This window comes from Anabrus simplex, chromosome 1 (genome assembly GCF_040414725.1).
Source record: "Anabrus simplex isolate iqAnaSimp1 chromosome 1, ASM4041472v1, whole genome shotgun sequence".
NCBI lineage: Eukaryota > Metazoa > Arthropoda > Insecta > Orthoptera > Tettigoniidae > Anabrus > Anabrus simplex.
Window position 1 is genome coordinate 1,299,877,825 of NC_090265.1, and position 22,641 is coordinate 1,299,900,465.

Consider the following 22,641-nt stretch of genomic DNA (forward strand, 5'->3'; position numbering starts at 1 on the left):
TTATATATCCTATGTAGACATTTACCCAAAGGTAAATTTGATATAATCTGAGAACATTGAAATGAAATGGCATATGGATTTTAGTGCCGGGATGTGTCCAAGGACTTCAGTTCGTCAGGTGCAGGTCTTTTGATTTGACACCTGTAGACGACCTGCGTGTCATGATGAGGATGAAATGATGATGAAGACGACACATACACCCAGTTCCCAAGCCAGGGGAATTAACCAATTATGGTAAAAATTCCGACCCTGCCGGGAATCAAACCCGGGACCCTTGTACAGACAACTTCCTAACTCCCTAACTCTGTAATTATACATTTAATTTTGTCCTACTGTATTTCTAGCTGCAATTTTGGCAACAACCATACTATATTGACTGAATATAATAGAAGATAATTTCTTCTTCTTTCACATTCATATAATTAATTGTAAACAGAGACTGATATTGAACATATTCTAACACCCAGAAGCCTGGTCAGATACCAAGAGAGGTACTTCCACTGAGCAAGTTGCATTTGAGAGATAGTTGGTTTGAACCCTTTTGTTGGCAGCCCTGATGATGGTTTCCTATTTTCACACAAGGCAGATGCTGGGGCTGTACCTTAATTAAGGCCACAGTTGCTTCCTTCACAGTCCTAGTCTGTTCTGTCCCACCATCTTTGACAGTGTGATGTACTGTATAACAAATAGCAAAAAAAGAAAAAGAAAAGAGAAGTACTTCCATTATAAACATTAAACTGAAGACGATTAAGTCTAAAAAGAATATGCTCCCATGAGATTAGCAGCTCACCTATAGCCATATGTTCATGTTTACTGAAGAATTTTTTATACCAGCCTTTTTACATTTCATATGTTTCACAAAGTGGTACAGTTACCAATTCCAGCTTACCTCTACGTCTTTTTAAGTTTGTAACTGCATTAATTGGTATTAATTGGTATTAGTGCAATACCATCCAGATCCCCTTGTTCCTTATATTGAATCTAATTTTTTTCTTCCTTAAATAAAAGGCTTATAAAAACGGCACATTAAAATGCGATATATTCAGAAGCTACTTTTATCTCCTTATTTCCTCTTTCAATTTCATTTGTTGGATGGTTACTGTATATGGCATTTGATTTCTGTTGTTTCATATTCACTACTCCACTTATACTTATGGGTAATAATAATAATAATAATGATAATAATAATAATAATAATAATAATAATAATAATAATAATAATCGTACGGCCTTAGCATCTGGGTGCAAGCGTGTTAATTTGACACAATCTGGCTGTTGCTTGTCAATTTTACTCTAGTCGTACTAGATGGCAGAGTAAACCGAGGGCATCTAAGGCTGAGTTTTAGTTAATTTTTTTCGGGTAAACGCCATATGTGTTACTAGATTTCTTTTGCATGCTGACATCATACAACATGGAGTGTCGAATGGGACTTTTTTCCACTCTTCAAAAATCCTACTACCTCTACCAAGTTTAAACCCATTATCTTGTTATCCCGAGGCTGACACTCTACCACTGGTCCAGAGTGAGCTATAAGGATATTGAAATGATCCTAAAGATACTGCCTTCATTGTATTCTTTACACATATGCTATATATTACTTTTAAAGTAGGCTAGTTCATCTTCACAGAAAGTGTTGTTATTTTTCTTATAAAAATGTACTTTTTTGAGTGATTGTGCTATTAAATCTTTCTTTATTCCATTTTAGCTTGGTTATGAACCACATCCTCATGTTCGCACACCTGGCCTTGGTTCTAATGGGCTTGGTGGAATTCCTGGTGGAAAACCGTGAGTATCCTCCTTTTTGAAAGTATCTAAATAAGAATTACATATGTGCTTTCATTTATAATTATGAGCATTATGTTTAGTTGCTGCTGGAGGGAACAGATCACGGTACGCTTTTAGAAATGGTATCAGTACAGTCAACTCTCGATTATCTGGGTGCAGATTAACTGCTTTCTGGGTAAAATATGAAATATTTTCCCCTCATGATGTTTTTTATACTTAAGAACTGAGCTTATACTCCGTAAACTCCGCTTTTCACCATAAGTGACGCGACATAGTGCTGCGTGTTTCATTTGCCTTATACCCGCATACCTAGTCTTTTGTAGAACTTGATAATCTACATCCCCCCCCCCCCCCCCCCATGGCGCAACAGCCCTAAAAGGCCATGGCCTACCAAGTGACCGCTGCTTAGCAGGAAGGCTGCAGATTATGAGATGTCGTGTGGTTAGCACAACAAATCTTCTCGGCCTTTATTCTTGGCTTCCTAGACCGGGGCCGCCATCTCACCATCAGATTGCTCCTCAATTGTAATCACGTAGGCTGAGTGGACCTCGAACCAGTCCTCAGATCCAGGTAAAAATCCCTGACCTGGCCGGGAATCGAACCCGGGGCGTCTGGGCAAGAGGCAGACATGCTACCCCTACACCGCGGGGCTGGCAATAATCTACATAGTGTGAGTTATTGTTTGTGAAAATGTCAGAATTAGGAGTAAACTCGAGTCCAAGCATTTCTAGAGGTGGTGGTGATCATCATCATCATACCCAATTCTTCTCAGATGTTGAAGTCTCTCTAGTATGTAGCAGCAACTATAGCCTTGTCACTATTGCGTAAAAATCTTTGTGTTGAGGGCAAATGAGCAATGACACGGATCCTCTAAATCTTGAAATGCACCATGGTAACAGGCATCATTTTGTGTAATGCCCCATTATTTTTAGGGTAGCCATAGTTCTTGGCATACCCGTTCTTATCCTATTAAGTGTTGTCTATACTGACAATGGTTGTGAGGCATTATTTGGGGTCCCCTCGGATGGCTTATTCCAGTCTGGTAGAGTGTTGACTGTTGCTGCCAGTACTGGTTCTTGGTAGCACTTTATTGATTACTTTATTTATTTATTTATTTATTTATTTATTTATTTATTTATTTATTTATTTATTTGTTTGTTTATTTATTTATTTATTTATTTATTTATTTATTTATTTATTTATTTATTTATTTATTTATTTATTTATTTATTTATTTATTTATTTATTTATTTATTTATTTATTTATTTATTTATTTATTTATTTATTTATTTATTTATTTATTTATTTATTTTCATTGGCGAAGTTAGGGCTCGAGGCCCTCTCTTCCACTTAACCACATACTAATCAAAATCAAAAATAAAATTATGAGATAGTTAAAATAGTTAAAACCAAACAAAAAAATTAATAGAATTGAGAACAAATTTAAATACATTACTAAGTTAATAATAAAACTAATAGTAAGAACTCTTAATAATGACTAATCCTTAGGCGCGCACACATTCATACTTCAGCCATTCAGTTAGCTGTCCTCAGCAGGTAGTCTCGGCAGGTGACCTTAAACCTTTGTAAAAAGCTAGTTTCTCTGACCTGAACTGGCAGGGAATTCCATAATCTGGTGCCGGTCACTACAAACAATCTATTAATTTTATTTGTGCGATGCACTGGAATAGAAAGAGTGGATCTGGAACGTGTATTTAAGTTGTGAAATGATGATAAAAAGGTGAATTTAGAAGAAATATACAGTGGCTGACTTTCCGCTAGTACTCTAAACACCATCGTTAAAATGTGTAGCTGCCGACGTTTATCAGGCTTCAGCCATGAGAGAGCCTTATAGTATGGGGTAATATGAACATCGTACCCGATATTATAAATAAATCGCAGGCAGGAATTCAGTGCTTGTTGAAGTTTAAGTGTTTCTTCTCTTGTCATATCAACTAGAACGTCGTCACAATAATCAAGAATAGGGAGAACCAGTGTCTGTATTAGTTTGGCCTTAAGCTCAAATGGAAATACATCCCTTTGCCGTTTAAGAGGGTGAAGCGCTCCAAAAATCTTTTTACAGATGATTTTCGTGTGATCAGACCAATCAAGTGTTTCATTCATAATTACGCAGAGATTTTTAACTGTTTTATTGTAGGGAATAATGTTACCATTCAGTAGGATAGGCGGGATTGTAATATTGTTTGAGCAGTTCAGTAATTTTCGTGTTCCAATTATGATTGCCTGAGATTTTGTGGAGTTTAGTATAAGATAATTTCGTTGTGCATATATACTGAGTCGTCAGAGGTCATTGTTAATATCTTGTATTGTTTCATCTAAGTCTGAAGTCTTGCAGTGTCGATAAATCTGAAGATCGTCAGCATAGAGGTGGTGTGTGTTATTTCCTGTCACAGATGATAGGTCATTGATATAAATACAGAAAAGTAAGGGCCCTAGAATACTGCCCTGTGGGGCACCACTCAGTTTCATTTTCCATTTAGAGACCTTGTCGTTTACTGTTACACGCTGTTGACGGTTACTCAAATAAGAACTAAAAAACTTAAGCACAGCCAGGTCAAAATTTAGTAGTTCCATTTTCTTTATCATAGTCTGAATGTCTATAGTGTCAAAGGCGCTACTGAAGTCAAGAAGCATAAGTATAGTAAGCAGTCGTTTGTCCATAGCATTTCTAATGTCTTCAGTAACCTTCAAAAGTGCTGTCACAGTACTGTGCCCCTTCTTAAATCCAGACTGCAAAGGGTCCAAAAGAGCATTTTTATTTAGGTACTCCAGAACCTGCTCATATACTAAACGTTCGAAGGCTTTAGAAAGCGCAGGGAGTATGGACACCGGACGATAGTCAGAGGGTGATTGTGGGTCTAAACTTTTAGGTACCGGTATAATATTGGCTGTTTTCCAGACAGTTGGGCAAGTTCCGTTTAGTAAACAAAAGTTCAGTATGTGCGTCAGTATAGGCAGGACAGCACCCATAATATTATGTATAAAAGCAATAGGAATATCGTCTACACCTGTGGCCTTTGATTTAATCGAGTACAAAGCCTTTTTAACCTGATTTTCTGTGACACTGTGAAATGTGAATGGTGGATTGGCTGGAGGGGAGGGCGGTGAGTCGGTGCAGTTAATTGGGGTAGGTTGAATATTTATTCTACTAAAGTAATCATTCAGTTCGTCAAGTGGAATGTCAGGAGTTGTCTGTCTCTGTTGATGTTTTCCTATTCCCAGAGCTCTAAGTTGGTCCCATGCACGATTAGAATTTATGTTGTTAACTAAATTCTGGAAATATGCACATTTAGCAAGTGGTTTTAAGAAGAATGAAGAAATTTATGTGTGAAGATTTAGATAAGGCAATGGTGATTTGGTTTAAAGTGCATAGTAAGTTATAGTATCAGAAATAATCTTTGCTATTTTTTAGAATTTGCTTTACATTGCACCGACACAGATAGTTCTTCTGGCTACAATTGGATAGGAAAGGCCTAGACGTGGGAAGGAAGCGGCCGTGGCCTTAATTAAGGTACAGCCCCAGCATTTGCCTGGTGTGAAAATGGGAAACCAGGGAAAATCTTTGCTAAACAAGCTATATATATTTCTTTGAATCTCCTGCTTGGGAAGGCAGTTCTTGTGCATCCCTTTCAAAAACAAAAAGTGCTAACAAACTAGTTTCGAAAGGTGTAAAAATCTTTGAAAGTGGTAACTAGAGCTGGGAATTTTGTGGTATCAAGTGGCAAAATATGTACATGAATATGTAACAAGAAGAACCAATATATGTAGTAAAATATGTAATATCACATACTCAATGTAAAAGTACCATGTTTTTCAGTTAAAACATATAAAACATGTTTTATATTAAATTTTGTAGCACAGTGGAAAATTAGGTGTTTTTTTTTTTACACCAGGCAAATGCTAGGACTGTACCTTAATTAAGGCCACAGCTGCTTCCTTCTCATTCATAGGCCTTTCCTATCCCATCATTGACAAATGACCTATATGTGTCAGTGCGACATAAAGCAAATAGTGAAAGACGTTTGTCACTCAGGATGGTCTTGTATGCAGATAACGGTCTTTTAACATCACATGATCTAACTGGGGCAAATTTTAGGGGAGGAATTTTTGCTGGAGAAATGTCCTCAGGTGAATCAATGTCATCTCCATTTAGAATTTGGCATACAATGTGAAATGTTGAAAACTAGGATTTCTCTTCAATACTTTTTGCAATTTACTCAATACACTTGCACCAGTTTCCCCATGCACAGCACTCTTTTTTTCAATAGCATCCTCTAAGGCAGTAATAGTATCCTGCAGTGGCAGTCCTGATTTTTCTAGATGTTTGATGCTTTGTGGAAGCCAGCTGAAGTTGCTGCTGATGTAGGCAATTGAGAATACATCACTAATACCTTTTCCTCTTGCACTCAGTTGGCCACAGAGCTTTTAATCCATCATTCACAGAGCTCATAATAGTTGAGTGATTTGTATAGTCCAGCTCTTTACAGTAGATCAAATTAATTAATGTCGAACCGGTCCCATGTTGAATAAATGTTGTGAATAACATCTATACAACACGTAATTAGTATTGAATAGGTTGAACCTTACAAATAACTCATCTCTGTGCAGCTATCGAGCTTGGTAATTATGAACTTAGAGACAGTATATTTTTTAAACACAGTTTCATGTTGTTAATGTGGTTTTAAATTGTGATCAATTTGACGTTAATAAAATTAAATGATTGTCAATTTTTCTACAAAGATAGTAGTAGTGTTTAGCTGTTGGAATATGACAGCCATAAAGTGATTTTTTTAATTTTTACATGTAAATTGATTTCTGTGTTGTGTTTTTATATTTCAGAGCATACTCATTCCATATGAATGGAGAAGGCCAGTTACAACCTGTTCCATTTCCAACCGATGCTCTGATTGGTCCTGGAATTCCACGACATGCACGGCAGATAAACACTCTCAGTCATGGGGAAGTTGTTTGTGCTGTCACAATAAGCAATCCTACAAAGTATGTGTACACGGGTGGCAAGGGCTGTGTGAAAGTATGGGATATCAGCCAGCCTGGTTCTAAGAATCCTGTTTCTCAGCTAGACTGTTTGGTGAGTTCTGCTCTTCTTAAATCAATAACTTTATAAAATAAACAGTGTCATACTGTAGTACTATTGCGATACTGAATAATCTATATATATAAAATGACATGTACTGAACGACCGACCGACCATTGCTGAGCCAAAACTACGGGACATAAAGAAATGAAATTTTGGGGATACATTTATATTAGAGTGTAGGTGCTCACTAAGGGAGGATTTTTGTATATTCTATCTCTAAGAGGCTGAAAAGGGGGAGTGAATTGTTTAAATGAGTATATCTATATCTCAAAAACACTTGAAAAAATTGGTATTTGGAATCTTCTTTAAAGAGAAAGAAACACATATTTTTTTGTTTTCAGAAAATCTACTCAAGTGGGGGTGAACAGGAGTGACAGAAGGGGTGAATTTTTAGAAAGACTATACAGTATAACTCAGAAACGTAACGTGTTACAGACATAAAAATTGGTATTTGGAATCTCCTGTAAAAGTAAAGAAACATAGATAATTTGTTTTCGGAAAATCCACCTAAGGGGAGCTAGAAAAGAGGGATGAATTTTTAAAATAAGCATATCTACAGTATATCTCAAAATTTTAACATGTTACTGAAGTAAAACTTGGTATTTTAATCAAAAATAAAGAAACATGTATTTTTTTTTTTTCAGAAAAACCACTGGAGGGGTGGGGGTGAAAAAAAAGGACTGAATTATTTTTATTACGGTACTGATATCTCAAAAACTAAAAATGTTACAGGCGTGAAAATTGGTATTGGGAATGTCCTTTAAAAATAAAAAACACGTTTTGTTTCTGGAAAATCGATGTAAGAGGATTGGTGGGGGGTGTAAAAATAAGTAAAGGAGGAGTTGAATTCTGTTTAAGAGGATACTTATATCTCAAAAACTGAAAATGTTACAGACGTGAAAGTTAGAATTTTGAATCTCCTTTAAAAATAAAAGAAAATCATGTATTTTAAATTTTTGGAAAATCCACTTAAGGGACTGAAAAGAATTGAAAAGCAGGTAGATTTTTTTAAATGAGCACCTGTATGCCTACAGTATATGTCAAAAACTCAACATGTTACAGACATGAAACTTGGTATTTGGAAAGTCCTTTAAAAATACAGGAACACACTTTTTTTTGGAAAAGGCACTTTACAGGAGTGAACAGAAGTGAAAAGGGAGTTGAATCATTTTTTATGAGGATGCTTATATCTCAGAAACTGAAGATGTTACAGACGTGAAAATTGGTATTTGGAATCTCCTTTAAAAATAAAGAAACATGTATTTCTTTCGTTTTCGGAAAATCCACTTAAGTGGGGTGGGAGTGGGGGAAGGGCTGATAAAGTGGTAGAATTCTTTTTATAGGGTTAGGGGAGAGTCCTACAGTACCGGCCACCTTAACTTTTTCCCTTATAAAAAATAAAATGCTCTACGGTATGAGATTTTCATACAATAATCTTGTACTTTACTAAATGCTTTTTCAATGTAAGGGTGTGATTTCCATAAAATCTTACCAAAAGTTAATAGTATTTAAAAATACAACAAAGCTTAATTTCCAAGGACTACAAAAATCTTCTTCCAGTACCAGCCAGTTACTATTTTCTAAGATATATATGTCTAATACATTACTAATATTAAACAAACACAGAAAGAACTCGACAACACATAATTATTGGAATTGATATCCACTAAATTCAAGTTTGGTTTATTTTTTGCAATAATTATAAATAAAATACAAAATATTCCCGTGGTCTACACATCCAACATGCGCCCAGTCTTTGCATTTGGTACACTGCACTCATTCTTGATCAAATGACTCACAACAAATAATGCATGATGTGTCTTCTTCCATTTCCTTAGTATTTACATAATAATCATAATAAAACTGCTTTCCGGCAGTTTTGTTTTCTTTGTTGAATTGGTGAGGTACTTTTGAATGCTCGGCCAAAGCGAATGCTAATTGTACATTTTTTTCCTGCCCAGGGACATGAAAATTTTCTAGATCCTTCACATACGTAACCAACTGATTTTACAAATCTTAATAGATGGATTTTTTAAATTCTTCCCATCTGAGGAGTTAGATTCACAGCCACACCCACTCTAAGTGCTCTCAGACAATCTCCTAACGTTCTTCTTGGTGCACAAAAAGCCTCAGCAGCTTGCCTTGCAGTCATTTTGTTAGAAATAGCTTAGTTCAGTGCTATCTTCATCCCTTCCCGTATCCACGTTCATTTTATTTTACCCCCTTTCTCTGTCATTTCACTATGGAAAGTGATAAGAAGTGGATATCATTTTATTTCTTTAAAAGTCCTATTGGCCGGTACTGGAAGACATATGGTTGGCCGGTACTGTACGACACTCGCGTGAAGGAACTTCCCCAACTGGATATTGTTTAATAGACGATGTCGTGAAACTTTTACCAGCTATAGCGTCCTCAAGGAATGTATATAATATATAAGTAAAAACAAAATCAACAGCTTACCTGGAAATACAGTACCAGGGGCTTGAAAATAATTTTTCGCGCATGATCGTAAGCCGGCCAATGTACAACACTCACATCTCACACAAGACTTAACGCTAAATGAAACCCCCAAAATATGACACGCGGGAATGTAGCATCCTTCAAATGCCACCTGTAAGCTACTGCCATATAGCACGTAAAACGAGAAACAGCAATAGCCGGTACTGCAAGCCGGCCGGTACTGTAGGACTCTCCTCTACTTATATCTCTAAAACTGAAGATGTTACAGACATGGAAATATTTATTTGGAATTACCTTTAAAAATAAAGAAATGCTTTTTTTTTTTTTTTCCCAACTTGAGAGAAGACTGTTTCTCACATGTACAGTTCTATGTCTCATTGTTATATTAGCCCCAAGAGGCAATACCACAGACATGTTTTACAAAGAGTTTCTGGGGTAAATAGGACTCAGTTTTTCGGTGAGTTTTTATACTTTAGGGATTTTCAGATAATGTCCTAGTACAGTACCGAGGAATGATTACTTTTATCAGATTACAAAATCCACGCGAGCAAAGCTACAGATAACTACTAGTGTGTTTATACATGCACAATATGTGCCAACATGCTGTAATCAAAACATTATATTCACCACACATCTGTAAAGACATCTGGAATACTACAACTTGCAGTAGTCTCAGTTATCTGACATTTGGTTATTCAACATTCCATGCAGTTTGCCTCTAGTTGTGGTGGTAAAAAAATTTAATGCAATGTATAGTTACATTGCAAATACATTGCATTACAATTTTGTTCCAATAGGAAGATGAGCAGAGTACAGGGGAATGTTAGTGTTCTACTCGTTCTTGGGACTGTGGCTGTTGTTTTCATGTCCTGCTTAGGTATAACAATATTAAAAGGAGCTGGTTGTTTCCAAGGAAGGTAAATAAATAGTATAAAAGGGACTCATGTTGTTGTTTGAGTCATCAGTCCATAGACTGGTTTGATGCAGCTTTCCATGCCACCCTATCCTGTGCTAACTTTTACATTTCCACGTAACTATCACATCCTACATCTGCTCTAATCTGCTTGTCATATTCATACCTTGGTCTACCCCTACCATTCTTACCGCCTACACTTCCTTCAAAAACCAACTGAACAAGTCCTGGGTGTCTTAAGATGTGTCCTATCATTCTATCTCTTCTTCTTGTCAAATTTAGCCAAATCGATCTCCTCTCACCGTCAACATTCTTCTGTGACACCACATTTCAAAAGCTTCTATTCTCCTCCTGAGCTAGTTATCGTCCATGTTTCACTTCCAAACAATGCCACGCTCCAGATGAAATTTTTCAGAAACATCTTCCTAATATTCTTATATCAATGATGAAGTGAGCAAATTTCTTTTCTTAAGAATGCTCTTCCTTGCTTGTGCTAGTCCGCATTTTATGTCCGCCTTACTTCTGCCATTGTTAGTTATTTTACTACCCAAGTAACAATATTCGCCTACTTCCTTTAAGACTTCATTTCCTAATATAATATTACCTGCATCACCTGCCTTCGTTCGACTGCACTCCATTACTGTTGTTTTGGGCTTATTTATTTTCATCTTGTACTCCTTACCCAAGACTTCGTCCATACCATTCAGCAACTTCTCGAGTTCTTCTGCCGTCTCAGTTAAAATAACATCATCGGCAAATCTCAAGGTTTTAATTTCCTCTCCTCGGATTTCAATTCCCTTTCCAAATTCCTCTTTGATTTCCTTTCCTGCCTGTTCTATGTAAACACTGAAAAGGAGAGGGTGACAAACTGCATCCTTGCCTCACTCCTTTCTGGAGTGCTGCTTCCTTTTTTCAAAGACCTCAATTCTTATCACTGCAGACTGATTTTTATACAGATTGTAGATAATTCCTCGTTCTCGGTATCTGATCCCTATCACATTCAGAATCCCAAATAGCTTGGTCCAATCAGCATTATCGGATGCCTTTTCTAGATCTACGATCTACGATCCTCTAAGATCAGACATAAAGTCAGGATTGCTTCACGTGTTCATACATTTAAAAAAAAATATTGCTATTTGCTTTACGTCGCACCGACACAGATATGTCTTATGCCTACATTTCTTCTGATGCCAAATTGATCTTCTCCCAATTTCCTTCTTAACATTTCTTCAGCAGCCCTGCTGAGCTCATTTTTCATACTGTGTATTCTTCCTCTATTGTGTTTCCTTCAGCCTTCAGCTAAGACATGTGAAGAAAGTAAGAAGTTACAAATGAATGAATGAAGGAAGATGCTCATGACTGAGTAAAATGGAGGATTTCAAATTGATACCGGTCTGAGGACAGATGTACAGAAAAAGTAGAGAAAGGAAGAATTTATAATACTATCTTGAAGTTGTGTTCTGTAATGAAGAACAGGTAAGCCATGCTGATGATCTAAAAGACAGTGAACATGATTCTGGAAATGAAGAATCAGCTGGCGAATATTTGACTGCATTCCAAAAGTCTCCTTGATCACTATACGAGGTAAAATTTATCACTTATATCGTGTCATTATTATGCTTGCTTGTAATTCATGTGTGTTGTCATTTGTGTTGTGCTACCTAAAATATTCCATTTCCCAAAACTGTTGAATGTACCTTTTTATTGTTTGAGTGGCTTGCAGTATGTTTGTAATATGTTGGGCACTTTTTCCATTCTCAGGTAGAAAATATTTTAAATTGCAGAGGGTTGTATATTAAGATAACTGTTTTTTTGTTCTAGCAAAGGGATAATTACATTCGGTCAGTGAAGCTGTTGCCGGACGGTCGTACACTAATCGTGGGTGGTGAAGCAAGCAATTTAAGCATATGGGATCTTGCCTCACCAACTCCTCGTATTAAGGCTGAACTTACTTCCAACGCCCCTGCCTGCTATGCACTTGCCATCAGCCCAGACTCTAAGGTAAATAGGGCTTAAGTTTAACACAGTAGTAATATTATGCTTTAATAATGCTCTGTGTACATTCTTCTTCCTCTTCATCATCATTTGTTTTCTCTCTGTTGGTAAATTTTCACTTATCTCTGAATTTCCAATTTTCATCATTAACGTTGTTTGATCTTGTGGCAAATGCTTGAATGTCAAACTCTAGCCTTATTTTTCTATAAGCCAATTTTATAAAACAGTGTTTAACTCCATATTTTTATGCTAATATTTTCTTTATTTCATTTTAGTATAACATGGATTATGTATAGCTAGACACTCTTATTCCTCCTCCTATTTCAAAATCACCTAAAGTAACTGCAGTGTGAATGTTTCAGAGAGCCAAAATACTGGTGCTTGGAGTATTTTTGTTAGTGCATTTCTTATGAACCTCCTATGTTCAATAAAATTTACTGAGATATTTTGTATTTTCACAAGTTCTTACTAAACATTCAAGAATTTTACGTATAAGTGTAGGCTAATTATATTACTTACAGTACTTTAAGTCAGATATAGATATGGTCAGGTACAGTGTAGGAGTACTTTTGCACTGTTGCAGCAGTGTCCAGGCCATTGCAGGTAGGACAGGGTCCTGGACACTGACAAAAAGACAGGAGAGAAAAATTCAAACCAGTGGAATGAACATTTTTAAAAAGTGTTATAGGAAAGACAAGATAGGACAGAGTAAGAAATGAGGATGTTGGGAAGAAAATTGTAGTAGAAAAGCTTTTTGAGTGTGGAGAGAAATAAACTGAGATAAATGCATGCATCAGGTATGCATTCGACATACAACCATACGCCCATGTATCCCCATTCTATACACAATTATCTTGGTTACGACTGAATGGCAGACGTAGACTCCACGCAACTACTTTGGTGTATCAAGTGCTTTCTGAAAACACTCCTCCTTACCTATCCACCAGATTTCGCTACCTTAGTTCCCTGCACCTGTTCAATACCTGGTCAGGCTGTACGCTAGAAATTCCTGTGCATCGAACCGCAACCTACAACAGATCGTTCACTATCACCGCCACGAGCTGGTGGAATGAACTCCCCAATGACATCAGGGAAGCTAAATCTAAGACAAATTTAAAATCCTTTGCCAGCGTCATCTTTTAAGCACTTCCAGTCTTTCTTGAGTGTGAATGGGATGCATGAATGAGAGTGAATATGGTTGTTTATTGCAATGTGTTCCTGTATATAATTTAGTTATACTTTACTCACCTTAGTTTAGTTAGTGATACTTTAGTTGCTTTAGTTATACTTTAGGTTGTAAATATTTCATATGTTTAAATTTTATGTAAAATATACATTGTATATACATGAAGTGGTTAAGTGTAAGAAAGGGCCGGGAGCCCTAACTTCGCCACAGTAAAGACGCTTTAATAATAATAATAATAATAATAATAATAATAATAATAAAGAGGCAAGGATATTGAAGCAGATGACAGAGGCTAAGATTGTGCTGTAGGAAGGAGAACACTATGGTGGTTGGACTTTATCAAGAACAGTATAATACGATGGAACCTGGTTGGAACACAGTTGAGGAGCAGCATTGTTGGTTTGATAGGGGAACACAGAAAGATGCCAGTAACATCCTGACCTGGCTGGAGCTGATTCTGTTGCCTAGTTGCACTTCCTCTTGAAACAATAATCAACACCACCACTTGCAGCTGGAGAAGAGGAAACATGATGATGATGAATAACTATGTTAATAAAACTATGTTCATACACAAGGGAGGTTACTTTAACAAGATACTAAACAGAGACTATTTTCAGCTTTTGCACTCTTTTGCTGAAGTTGAATATGTAAATGAAAGAATTATAATAATGCTCATACATGTAAACAAGGAACTACTGAAGATAGTACAGGTGTATGCTCCACAGACAGGTTGTAGCATGGAAGAAAAAGATTTCCTCAATGAACTGGAAACACATATTGTTGGAGATGGGATCATGATAATGGGAGATCTGAATGCTCATGTGGGAACTGATAGAATGGGATATGAGAATGTTTTGGGCCCACATGGGTATGGCGATAGAAATAAAGATGGAGAGAAACTGTTGGACTTTTGTATCAGAAATAACCTGATAATAAAGAACACATGATTTATGAAGAGGAATAGCCATAAGATCAGCCGATATAGTTGGGATGGACAGTATGGAACACTCATTGATTTCGTAATAACAGACCGAGAACGGGGAAGATTCGACATGAATACAAAGATAATCCCCAAGTGAAATTATGGAAGGTGATCATAGATTATTAATTGTGGAATTGAAACAAGTAAAAATCCCTAAAATTGTACTGAAGAAGAAACTACAGATCAGAATTTAGGAATGGAGGAGGAGGTTAAAAGAATGGCATTCCAAGATTGGATAAAAAGAAAGTTGCCTAACATGGAAATACAAAGTGGAAAAGAAGAGTGCGACAATTTAAGACAGACATTTGTGGAAGCAGCAATTGAGGTATATGGGAAAACAAAAGCAAAGGTTAAGGGAAAGGAGACACGGTGGTGGACAGACAAAATAAAAAAAAATAAAAGAAAGGAACAAGGTGAAGAAAGGCATGGATAAGGAAAAGAAAAAAAAAAAAAAAAAAACTTATCAGAGGGATGAGAACAAGATAGAAAGGTTATACGTGGAATGCAAAAGATTGAAACTACAAGTAAAGAGGAGTATTAAGGAAGAAAAGGAGAAATGTTGCGGAGAGTTAACCAACAAAATTGAACTAGTTAGTCGAGGATATCAGAAACTATTATACAGAATAATAAAATTGAAAAGAATAAATCAAGAAAAAATCAAGGCATTAGAGTGAAGATGGATCCATAGTATATGATGACAAGGGTCTTCAGAAGGTGATAGCAAAGTATTTTGTAAAACTTTATAATGAGGATGACTGCTCGGAGGAAGAAGGAGATAATAAAATGGAAATAATAGATGGAGAAAAGGAAGAGGACCAGATAACATGGTTGGAACTTGAAAGGGCAGTGAAAGCAATGACCAAAGATAAAGCAAGTGGAAAAGACGAATTCATTGCTGATATGATTAAGGCAGTAGGAAGCACTGGACTATAGTGGCTATACCGAGCTCTCAGTGCCATATGGAAGGATGAAAGGATACCTGAAGATTGGAACAAGGAAGCATTGTACCATTGTTCAAAAAAAGGAAATGGGAAGAAATATGAAAATTATAGAGGTATAACCCTTTTATCACATGGGCTGAAAATAATGAAGAAAGTCATAGACAAAAGACATATAAACACAGTTAGAGGAAGTACAGTATGGCTTTAGATCAAATAGATCAACAATAGACTTGATATTTACAGTGCGAATGATAATGGAAAGACATCTGGAAAGGAACAAGGAAATCATCTTCGTATTTTTGGATTTGGAAAAAGCCTTTCATACAGTTAAGAGAAAACATGTATGGGAATGCCTACTGAAAAGGAATGTACAAAAATCATTAATTAACAAGATGAAAATGTTGTATCATGAGAGTAAAAGCAGTGTACAAGTGGGGAGTGGTGACTCTGAAACATTGTATACAAGCAAGGAAATGCACTGTCGCCATTATTGTTTATTATATTGATGAATGAAATCATAAAACGTGTAAAAGAGAGTATCAGTAGTGATGAAGTGAATGCTTTGGTATTTGCAGATGATGTGGTGATTTGGGGAAAGGGAGAAAAGGAAGTACAAAAGAGACTGGACATTTGAAATGAAAATCTGAAGTAGTTTGGAGTGGTAATTAGTAAAAAGAAAACTGTAGTCATGCACTGTGGAAAAGAGAAAAAGGAGAAGCCAAGTGAACATAGATGGAGAACGGTTAGAGAATGTAGAACAGTTTACATATCTGGGTAGCATTATTAGTGGAATTAATTAAATCAACCCTGAAATTAATAACAGAGTAAGTAAAGGTATAACATTTTATCATCAAGTCAGAGAACTTTTATGAGATGACAAAGTACCCAAGAGAGCAAAATTAACATTATATAAACAGCATTTCAATCCAATTCTAACATACCGACTAGAAACGTTGGTAACTAATAAGAGACAAGATAGCAAGATCGAAGTGGTAGAAATGAATTTTTTAAGAACATCGGTTAAAAAGACAAAGAGATAGAATTCAAAATATTAAAACCAGAGAAGAGCTAAATATAGAACCGTTAGTACAAAAGATACAGAAAGCAAGACTGAGATTGTTCGGACATGTGAAAAGAATGGGAAAGGAATGGGTAGCAAGAAGGCAAGAATTGGAAGGAGAAGTTAAGGGAAAGAGACCATTTGGAAGATCGAGAAGAAGGTGGATGGATCAGATTTGGAGGGACATTAGGGAAGCTGGATTGGATGTGGTGGAAGTAATGGAGCAGGAAAAGTGGAAGGACAGAAAGGAGTGGAGGAGGCTTGTTAACCACATCCGGGCAACTGGAGTGGGACATTGATGATGATGATGATGATGCAGTCTTTCATTGGAATAGAGAAATTAACCACTTGATGTACTTTGCGGATCTCTCCATCCTGGCTCTCGACTGCACTCCGGTACAAAGACGGATTTTTCCATCCTCGCATAGTGTTTATTTCCGGACCCGCTCCAAGCCGGTTTCCTTTGTGAAAGGATTTGATATTAGTAAGGTAACCTCTTGACAGATGGAATCGCTGTTTTATTCCATTGATGTATTCGATAAACACGTCTGTGCAGTTATTTCGCAGAAGGAATAACCAGTATCTTATTGACTTCAACATAAGCGAAATCATGGCTGCCTCCATGTTGAGTGACGAAGCGATTATATGGGAATTTTTAGAAGAGAATGACATTGATATAGAAATAAGCGACGAAGAATTTAGTGGATATGGAAAGTAGTTCGTGTGATAGAAACTTTAGCGCTGGTAGGGGTGAACAAAGTGTTGTTTTGCCGTCAAATATGTCACTGAATTTTAGGCCTACAACTGATGCCGCACCAGTGGCTTCTAATCATGTTTTACACGATAGGGAATGGAACTAGGAGCATGTAAGTAATACTCCAGAGTATCATTCATGCATCACAAGTGGTGAAATAGTGTTTTCCAAAGGCACCTTGGACAATGCCCGAACGAACTATAAGTTGTGAACGAATTTCTAACAGCAGACTTTTCGGGAACATCTAACCAATGAGGTAAATGCTTATGCAAGTAAATGTCTTGTATCGGCTGCCGAGGATATAAATGGGGTAATGTCATTTGGATAGGAACACTGGTTTCCTGTGTCTGTGGATGAAATGAAGGCCAGATTACATTGAAGTGGTAATGTATGATGGAAAAAAGACGTTCAGACCCAATCTTGTTGTTGACTACAACTGTGGAAAGGGTGGTGTTGATTCCCATGACCAGAGACTCGCATCATTCCCCTTGATGAGGAAGTATGTAAAAGGATACAAAAAAGTATACTTCTACATGCTAGACATGACACTTCTGAATTCCAACATCATTCATCCCCTCCTCAACCCTGAAAAGAAGCGAGTAGGCTTTACCACCTTCCGGATCAATTTGGCCGAACAGCTGTTGGCAAGTGTGACCTTGCCTGACTATCCAAAATAATGCACCCAAACCCTGGGGATATTCCACTGAGACTTCAAGAGAGGCACTGGGGACACTTTCTGACCAAAATACCCCCAACAACGAAGAAGGTTATCCCATCACGGAGATGCAAAGTCTGTGTGACACGGGGTCTGAGGAAGGAATCTTCATTTGAATGCCACTGGTGCAAGGTGGCGATGCACGAATATGACTGTTTTATGACCTACCATATTGATAAAGACTTCACAAAGTACATCTGACAGTAGTTTGGATATTTCCTCTCATTAGGTTGCTATAAAGCATGCTTTTTCAGTGTCTGTGATAATATCATGTAAAGTAGTGAAAATAAATGGTACACCAAGGCATAAATAAGTTCAGTTAAATGGTATGTGAATGGGTTAAACAGTTTGATGCATTGCTGGAAGCTGTGTACTGGTAATTGCTAATGCAAGTACTTTTCCAGAGATATGATTTGTTAGAGAGTAGTTCACTAGTATTGTCACTGGATTTAATTGCTTAAGTGTTTTCTTTCTTTTGTTTTTAGTATAGAAGACCATAGAACATAATATGTATATATTTAATATTTCTGTTATTAAATTAGCTTTCATCTCACATTTTATTTCAGGTGTGCTTCAGCTGTTGCTCTGATGGTAATATAGCTGTATGGGATATCCATAATCAGACTCTGGTGCGTCAGTTTCAAGGACATACAGATGGTGCTTCTTGTATTGATATATCTGCTGATGGTACAAAGTTGTGGACTGGTGGATTGGACAATACTGTACGCTCGTGGGATTTAAGGGAGGGCAGGCAGTTACAGCAGCATGATTTTACATCACAGATCTTTTCGTTGGGTTACTGCCCTACTGGTGAATGGCTGGCAGTTGGAATGGAAAACTCCAATGTGGAGGTATGGTATTAAACATTATCACTTATATGTATGTTGTGCATAAAGTCAGAAAAAGTGGATGACTGATTGAAAGTTGGTAATATTGTTGGTGATGGTCAGTAGCAAACAAAATAGGGCATTATTCAAGGAATTTAAGCATGAAATTTTTTTATTACAATATTGTTACGAATAAGAACACCGACTGTTTTATCGATCTAATTTAGGAGGGGTTGACCCACGCACATATGCACGCACGCACACGCAAACACAAAATTATATTTGAGAACTAGATGTAGCCCATCGTTGACGAATAATCACATAGCATGTAGCATGTGCATGAATATATTTTTGCCCACTCCTCACGTTGTTTCCCAGATTTTGAAGCACATAAGTGGGGATGCCTCTCCTTGTCAGTGGCTTGTCGTGACTTACTCACTTCCTGGCTCTCTGGAGCCCTTTGTAGTTTCATACAGTAGAACCCCTATTTAATGTTTTTACAGCGACCTGATTTTTTTAACCTTAAATGGGGGTTTACCTTAAATCGAGGTTTCAGTAGAAAGCACAACTTTTCTAAAGATCTTTGCCTGTATTAACATAAATTGTACCATCGTACATTATTTACACAGTGACAACAATAAAACAAGGAGTTATCTACCCTACACACTGTACTGTAGTTACGGTTTGAGATTCATTTTGACAAATTTTTGTCGGTGAATACAAAACTGCTTCGGTTTAAGGTTGTTCTTATAACGTTATACATGATTTTCCATAAAAGTGGGAAAAGATACCAAACTCGCACAAAATCACATTAAAATCGGTATAAAACAGCATTCGGTTTGTTTAAACAATTTCACGGATATTTTCCAAGCAGCGGCTTACTTATTAGTACGTATTTTATAATTCCAATAGTTTGAACATGCATATTCAGTAATAGCATCACTCAAGAGGCTCCATTTTCTTACTTCAAACGGCATCACCTAACCTAGGTTTACTGCGCATGTATTACGAAAACATTTTTCAAGCTGTCTGTAGAATAATGGTAACATTTTCACTATAAATTTATATGGGAACAGCCTTTCTGAAATTTAACAAGAAAGTACAAACATAACCTCTGAAATTAGTTATGCACACTGCGGTATCTTGAGAAGGAGAAGTATCACATTCTTATTTTATTTCCGTACACAGTATTAAAATTATGCAGTTGTTTACTTCAGCCTTTATTTCTATGGAGTTAACAACTGCTTTAATTGCACTTATCGCAAAAACATGTTCTCCCATGTTTGTTAACACCAGTCGGAGTTATGAGAATGTGAGGAGACCTCAAGCTTGTTCTTGATCGACTCGCTCGCGCATAGCGAGGAATCAATATGGGAGATGATCGATCGCATTCAATATAAATGCCTGAATTTGCCCATAATAACGGATGAATCAGTAAAAGGGTTCTCGTTGTAACTGATGGATATTGCACGGATGAATAGAGGAATTTTTGAAGGTTATAATAACATTGTCATTAAAACGGGGGTTCTCTTCTACTACAGCAGCCGCGGTCGGATGTGTATGCAAGTCCGAATACTCATTTTAGCCCTAAGTGGCCACGCTCTAAATTCCTCTTCTGCCTTGAATCATCCTTAGCAAGTTTATGACGTCTTTTTCATAGGTGCTTAATGTCCCATTACCAAAACAAATAGAAATAAATATTTGAGAATTTTAACAATTCCTTAACGCTAAATGCGGGTTTTGCCATGTTGTGAATTATGTTAAATCGAATATAAAATTCCATTGCTCTTATGGGATAATTTTCGGGACTGGAAATTTCTTCCGTTAAATGCGGGTTTACGCTAAATCGAGGTCGCGTAAAATCAGGGCTATACTGTATTTCTTTTCATTGTTGTTGATCTTGATTTTATCTCTTCCTTCTGGTATAAAAGAAAGCCTGGTATCAGGTTAATATTTAAAAAAATACTGACAGATGTACAAAGCCTTTAAAACGTTGCCAAAACAATCTCTCTAGCGACTCTCTTTACAGTCTACAGAGGTGGTTACCAGTTCTTGGACTCTTACACGACTGCCACTGATATTTACCTTATTTTTCACTGATTGGAAAAAGGTATAGACAAGACAAGAAAATCCAGAATCAAAAATGAAGAGATCAGAAAGAGGATTATAAAGTTCCTTCTTTCCTTCCTACTGTTCTACTTTTCTCTACACTTATCATTCAAAACTCTTCCATCACCTGATTTTACACATTAACTTGTTCTTGTACTTCCATTTCATTGTCTTGCTATATCTCACCGTAAACAGTAGGGTGTTTGCTGTATTTCTTTCCCATCTTCTGTTTTACAAGCTTGTGGATTTCATCTATGATGATGATGATGAAGAGTATGGGGGACAGTATGCTTCCCTGCCAAAGTCCTGTTTCCACATCAAACCATTTTGTTCCTCCTGTCCTGGTCTTTACACTACTAACACTAACTTTTATCATTAGCACTTCTGCTCTGTCTGCTTGTTTTTTTTACCTCAGTACATCTCAAACCAGCTGCTTCGTACACTGTCATAGGCCTTCACAATGTCTGTGAATGTCCCTACAAGTCTTCCCCAAACTCCCATCTTTTCTCCATCACGTGCCTTAGTGTGCCTTAGGTCAAATTTTAATCACATTATCATCGTCAAATAACTGGGTATCCATTCTTGTACTTCCATGACATATCATTTTTATTATGGACTATTGCTACCATGAGATCATCCCTCCCAGAGGTATTTTATATGTAATACCAGGTTTCAGTTTTACCACTTTTAACGTGGAGACAGATGCCTTTGCAGCTGGAGAACAGCTAATAATGGCTTTTATTCCTATTTCTTCCACTATCACCTTATCTGGAGGAATTCCTCCATGCCATCAGCTGCTCTATGGAACAGTTATTTACTGCCTCCCAACAGTCAGCAGACACAATTTATCCTATACTAGCAGTTACCCGAGGGCTTTGCTCGCATAGATTTCATGGTTTGATAAATGTAATTGTTCCTCGGTACTGTACTAACACATTATCTGAAAATCCCTGAAGTATAAAAACTCACCGAAAAATTGAGTTTCATTTACCCAGAAACTCTTTGTAAACAACGCTTCTGGTATTGCGTTTTGGGGCTACATAGAACATGTCGTCCCTGCTCTGGCAAACTAACGAAACTGACAAACTAAGGAATCTGTAGTTCTGAAGTTCTGGTCTAGATTTTGTTATTTATATATTGTCTACCCTCTGACAAAGTCTCACATCTGCAGCTCATTCTGTATGCCTAACATATAAAACCAATAATTAAATATAAAAATTGATTTGACATGAGTAATCAAAACTTCTTTCAGCTCTCCTAACCTTTTGACAATTTTCAGATTCGTTAGTTTGCCAGAGCAGGGACGATGTTGCAACATAGAACTGTACATGTGAGAAAAAGGTCTTCTTTCAAGTTGGTAAAACAAACAAACAAACAAACATGTTTCTTTATTTTTAAAGAAGATTCGAAATACTTATTTCCACGTCTGTAACATCTTCAGTTTTTGAGTTATAAGTATTCCCATAAAAGGAATTCAACCCTTTTATCAATCCTTCCCCCACCCGCAACACCACCTAAGTGGATTTTCTGAAAGAAAAAAACTACGTTTCTTTATTTTTAAAGGAGATTCCAAAAACCAATTTTCACGTCTGTAACATCTTCAGTTTTTGAGATATAAGTATCCTCATAAAAAGATTTGAACATTTTCTTCTTGTTTCCACACCATCCCCCCTTAATTGGACTTTCCATAAACAAAATATACGTGTTTCTTAATTTTTAAAGGAGATTCAAAATACCAACTTTCATGTCTGTACATTTTCCGTTTTTGAGATATAAGTATCCTCTTAAACAGA

General features: G+C 36.7%; 1 protein-coding gene across 2 annotated transcripts in view; it reads left to right on the forward strand.

The window, feature by feature from the left end:
- Positions 1–22,641, forward strand: part of gro (groucho) — a 628,688-nt gene that overhangs the window by 596,127 nt on the left and 9,920 nt on the right. For both annotated transcript variants that reach the window (XM_067137706.2, XM_067137707.2), the window contains exons 13-16: positions 1,707–1,786; positions 6,648–6,897; positions 12,101–12,280; positions 18,479–18,763. In XM_067137706.2, the coding sequence (XP_066993807.2) occupies positions 1,707–1,786; positions 6,648–6,897; positions 12,101–12,280; positions 18,479–18,763 (795 nt within the window). The remainder of the gene's footprint in view (positions 1–1,706; positions 1,787–6,647; positions 6,898–12,100; positions 12,281–18,478; positions 18,764–22,641) is intronic.